At 36.2% G+C, this 5,098-nt stretch overlaps 1 protein-coding gene across 5 annotated transcripts in view; it reads left to right on the top strand.

Annotated features, from left to right (window-relative positions):
* Positions 1 to 2,814, top strand: part of LOC109824345 (ABC transporter I family member 11, chloroplastic) — a 31,066-nt gene extending 28,252 nt beyond the window's left edge. For 2 of the 5 annotated variants that reach the window (XM_020390921.1, XM_020390922.1), the window contains exon 10: positions 2,187 to 2,605. In XM_020390921.1, the coding sequence (XP_020246510.1) occupies positions 2,187 to 2,265 (79 nt within the window). In that variant the 3' untranslated portion in view covers positions 2,266 to 2,605. Of the gene's footprint in view, positions 1 to 2,186 lie in introns of all 5 variants that reach the window. The other 3 variants (XM_020390919.1, XM_020390920.1, XM_020390923.1) reach the window with 3 other exon arrangements.

Below are 5,098 nucleotides of genomic sequence, written 5' to 3' on the forward strand. Positions count from 1 at the left end.
CCGCCAACCTTCCCTTCCCTGCTCTCCTTCCCACCGAGCAGCCCCACCAGCACTTCCACAATCCGCGCCTCCTTCCCCTGCTCCCCTCCATCCTCAGGCAGTCCCGACACCCAGCCCCGTCTCCCTGCCACCTCTACATCAACAAAACCCTCATCCCATCGCCTGCATCATTCCCTCTTCCGAACATCAACCGACCTTGACCCCCCCTCCTCCTCGACAGCCGCCTACCCACGGGTCATCACATCGCCCTAGCTCTGTCGACCTCGTCGTTATTCAGTTCGCCTCCGTCGTTGTCGCTCAGTTCGCCACTATCGTCGTTGCCAGTTTGATGTCGTTGTCGTCGCCGGTTTATCCGTCAACCGTCACCACTTGATAGTCCAGTAAATTATTTTTTTGTTAATATCGTTTTATTAGTTAATTACATGAGTATTCCACCTCTAAACTCTTATCATATATTCACTACTTAGATTATATTTGTGAGTTGAGAGTAATTAAGCATGTGACTGTTTAAATTTGATATTGATTGTAGAACTTGAGCATGATAATGAATATTGCAGCTAAATTGATCGAGATTAGAATTAATCATAACTATTGATGCAAATTTCGTTAAATCCATCTGTCACATTAGTTGTTTTGAATTTAATTTCTTGCCAAAAATCATGAAATTTGGTGAAATGATGCATTATTAGATTTACATCGCTGATTCTGATAGACCCCCTATCCTGTTTCACATCAGCTTGCCTCATTTTGCATCAATTCCTCTTTAGATTTCCCCCTTTCTTACCTTACTCCAAATTAATTTAATCGCTCTAGTAGCTTTCCCATGTATGCCTCTTTATTCTTAGTTTGGTTGAACTATATTTATGGATCAGTATTAAAAATTGTGAAATGCTGCATGACTTTTGATAAGATCACAAGGCAAGCACTGATTCAAAGTGCTGAATCATCTTGTACTTCCATCATATTTTCCTTTTAGCTATTCTAAGCTCATTAATTCATATTGCAGTTTATCTTCACCTTACCGCATCATTAAAATCTGCAGCTTTCAACTGGAGAATTTGTTTATAAATATTTCAATTAGGGATTTAGTAATCTGTCAATTGTGCTTCTTCATAGAAACTAACATATTATTCATATGAAGCCAACATATTAATATTTACATAGCCGGTTACTATGTTTTGACATTTATTGATGAAGTACATAATATCTAAACAAGCAAGCATTAATATGTACAAATCTTTTACCATATCTGTGTTTTGTTGTGCCTGTTGATACGTATACATACGTATTACGTAGGAAATATATACTACCCAGTTCGTGAAGCACTTCATGTGGTACCCAAAAATACAATATTAATGTACAGATTTATGAAAATTTATGTGGTATGTCCACTATCAGAAAATATACACCTAGACTTACAAAAACTACTTTATCCAAAAGCTTAAGCTATTCTGAGCTAATGCTGTAGATTCAATAATCTAACACTTGATGCTTCCCCTTATGCGGATCTTTAGGATACATGAAAGGGTCTCTAACAGAAAGATGGCTCACTTGTAAAGGGAACATGTGCAAGAGAAAATTAAATGCTTAGCCTGATGTCAGAAGCTAGGATGCAATATTTCTATCTTATTTATAGTTTTGAGAATTTGTTGTTCGTTAATATAACCTGAATATTTGCCAAGATCATGTACCAAGGTAGGCAAGATAACGGCATGTATCGAAACAAAGTATGCCAGTTGGCAGGTGGAGAAATTAACTTATTCGTTGACTAAAAGTGAAATTGGAATGTGAGAGCCTCTAGTTAGGAGTTGTGTTTACATATGCTCTAAACTAATTCAGGTTTCTGTGAACATCTGTAGGGTATTTCAACCCCTCTATACTATTATCTTTCGTTCTAATTCTGATTGATCTAATTTTTTGATTGAAAATATTGGCCTGATAGCAAATTGCAAACCATTTACCAATTCTAGGTTATATTCTAATCATCTTTTGAGTCGCATAGATAAATGGTTGAATACTAAATTAAACCTTGTCGGTGGATTGATAATCAAATAGTTTGAACTTATCAAACCGAAATAAACCTTGCAGATTGCTACTCTAAGGCCATCTTTCTTGCCAATTTATCGACTTTTTGTCTTATGGGTGTCATTCCTTTCCCCACCCTCTTATTCTTTCTCGGCTTGTAGGGAACTGTCAGGTCTTGTAGATGTATCATGGAGGATGGAAATGGGTGGAAGACTAAAGGAAGAGCCCCTACCGGTATAATAACATTAGTTCTTCCTGCATATTTGTAAGGCATATGACAATGTTTTCATAAATAACGGAGGTCAAGTTTTCCGCTGTTGGTGGATACATCCTAGAAGTATTAAGGATTGCATGCCGTTGTTGCAGTTTAGAGAAGTAAAATAAGGATTCCATAGATGATTCATTGCTCAAGGGAACAATGATGAGCATATAGTTTGATCTTTGATTATGTATGTCATTTTATGTAATTTTTTTAACAGTGTATGCTTTCAATAACTGTGCAGATAAAAGGCATAATTCTCAAGCTTGCAGGGATCTTTTGAGTGTCAATACATAATTCGAAGGAAATAGCATTTACTTTGGTTGTGAGCTACCAAAGTGATTATCATTGTGATTGACCTCATTTAACTTTCCTTGAGGATCATCCTTCCAACATACTCAATGTTTATCATCCAAGTATTTTAGAGCGAAACTGAAAAGATTTCACTGAAAACTGGATCAGGATGATTGCTTGAAACAAATAACTCTTTTAATGTGATAAATATGTATTAACGGTCAATCAAAGTTGACTCTATCCTAAATATGGTTTCTATGAGGGGAAAACTCCATCCATTATTTCCCTGATATACACACCTGGGTTCCAATTTTAGGATTCCTTCAAAAAGATTGCATATTATTATGACCTTTCTTAAAAAGTTATGGGGATATCAAATACACAACCGTACAAAAGGGTACGCAGTTCAATCATAACAAGATTCTCATACACTGCAACATAACATAACTATAAAGCTTGCGTTTTCTTTCTTCTTTGATGTATATATCCATATAGCATGCACTGGGTTAGCAGCTCCATGTCAGGTCCATGAGTACTTAAAACTACCTTAAAACAACTAACTTATACATCATATTGTTGGCGCCTGTATCTAACCACCAACCAGAAATATTGTTGGGAGTTGTTACCTTGAAGAGCATAGTCGCACAATCATCAACTTGATTGACATTGTGTGTTGTTTTCTTCTTTGATGCTTTGCAGTTTTTGGCAAAATGTCATTGCTTCCCACAGTTGAAGCATTTGCCGCTCTTCTTGAACTCCTTCTAAACGTTCATGTCCTTCGGATTCTGGTTCTTCTTTTTGTTAAAAGACTTCTTCTTCTTGAAAGATGAATTATTACCCTTTTCAAAGTTAGCAGACGCCTTCTGCTTAGCAATGAGCTCAGTCTTCGTGCGAGTTCGAGTCTCGTCCTCGATCTGAATGAACCTTTTCAAATCAGGCAGAGTCACCAGCCTTTTCCTTCTCCGAATAGCAGTGGAGAATGACATCCAAGATGGAGAAAGTTTGTTGACAATTACACCAGAAATGAATGTTTGACAAAGACTTATCTTTTCATCCTTTGGCTTCATAACAAGCTTTTTAAGATCTTTGACTTGAGGTAAAACTTCAGTGTCGTCTTCGACCTTGAACTTTAGAAATTTGTCGATGAGGTGAGATTTGGACAACTTCTCCTCATCCTTGTACTGGTGCTCCAGAGCATTCCAGATTTCCTTTGCAGAGGGCTTGTTGGTGTAAGCATCTGCTAAATGATCGACCAAGCAGTTAAGAAGATAACTCCTGCATAAGTGATTATCTCTAGCCCAAGAGGTTTCAGCTTCAAGATCTTCTTCAGAGTTTAGTTTCTCCTCAGAAACCACATAGTAGATTTTCAGGAGTTGCATCCCAAAAATTACTTTCCGACGTCATGCGTTGAAGTTAGAACCGTCAAAGTTTTCTAACTTAAGACAACCCATTCCAAAAGTCCTTGCAGGATCCATGGTAGATCAGAATATTGCTTTAAGATTGTTGGCGCCTATGGTTAAATCTAAAATAATACAGATATAGAGCACCAAATAACTGAAAGAAATAAAAAGTGCAGTAATTTAAATTTTTTTTAACTCAACTGCTGTGTGTTTGTAAAACGCTGTGCTTAAAGCAATATTTGGCCTACTCCGGTGCAAGGATCCCAATGCCAAATTGCTTCCAGGAACAACAGTACAATACTCTAGTGTGCACTGACCCAGTACTGTCAAGATTTCCTTGATCTATAAGGCAAATATCTCCTCGATCTATAAGGCAAAGATCTTCTCGATCTATCAGACCTTTCGGTTAAGGCAATGATCTCCTTGATCTATAAGACATTCTCGGTGCAGGCACTGTTCCTACGAGCACTAGCTATTTTACAACATATGTATCTGTATATATTAATTGTTGTTTTATGAATGAATTTTCCTTAAGGATTTGACGTTTATTTATAACATTTGAGAAAATACTATGCACTAATAAAATAATATATTTTACTATGCATGTGAGCCCCGTATCCAAAATTTTCTTCGATGGAGTAAACTTTAGGTAGCAACCCATGAGGTTTCTAACTTTGATTAAAAAATTAACATCCCAACACATGTGCCTTGAGAAATTTTCATTAGGGGAGGTTGGATATAATCATACAGCTTTTACGCAACCTTATGATGCAATTGTATAGTAACTTTATGAAAGAGCTTTACGTGACACAGTATAAAGAGTATGCAAGTGCACAATTGGTAAAAATAAAGCTATTTTACAACATATATATCTGTATACATTAATTATTGTTTTTAGAATAATTTTTTTTTAAAAATTTGAGGTCTATTTATAGCATTTGAAAAAATACTATGTACTAATAAAATAATATATTTTACTATGAATGTGGGCTTCGCGTTCAAAATTTTCTTAAGTAGGACCCACCACTTTTGAAAAATTAAAGAAAACATTAACGGCTAAACTTCAGATAGCAGCCCATGAGGTTTCTAACTTTGATTAAAAAATTAATATCCCAACACA

This window comes from Asparagus officinalis, chromosome 9, assembly GCF_001876935.1.
Source record: "Asparagus officinalis chromosome 9, Aspof.V1, whole genome shotgun sequence".
Taxonomy (NCBI): Eukaryota; Viridiplantae; Streptophyta; class Magnoliopsida; order Asparagales; family Asparagaceae; genus Asparagus; species Asparagus officinalis.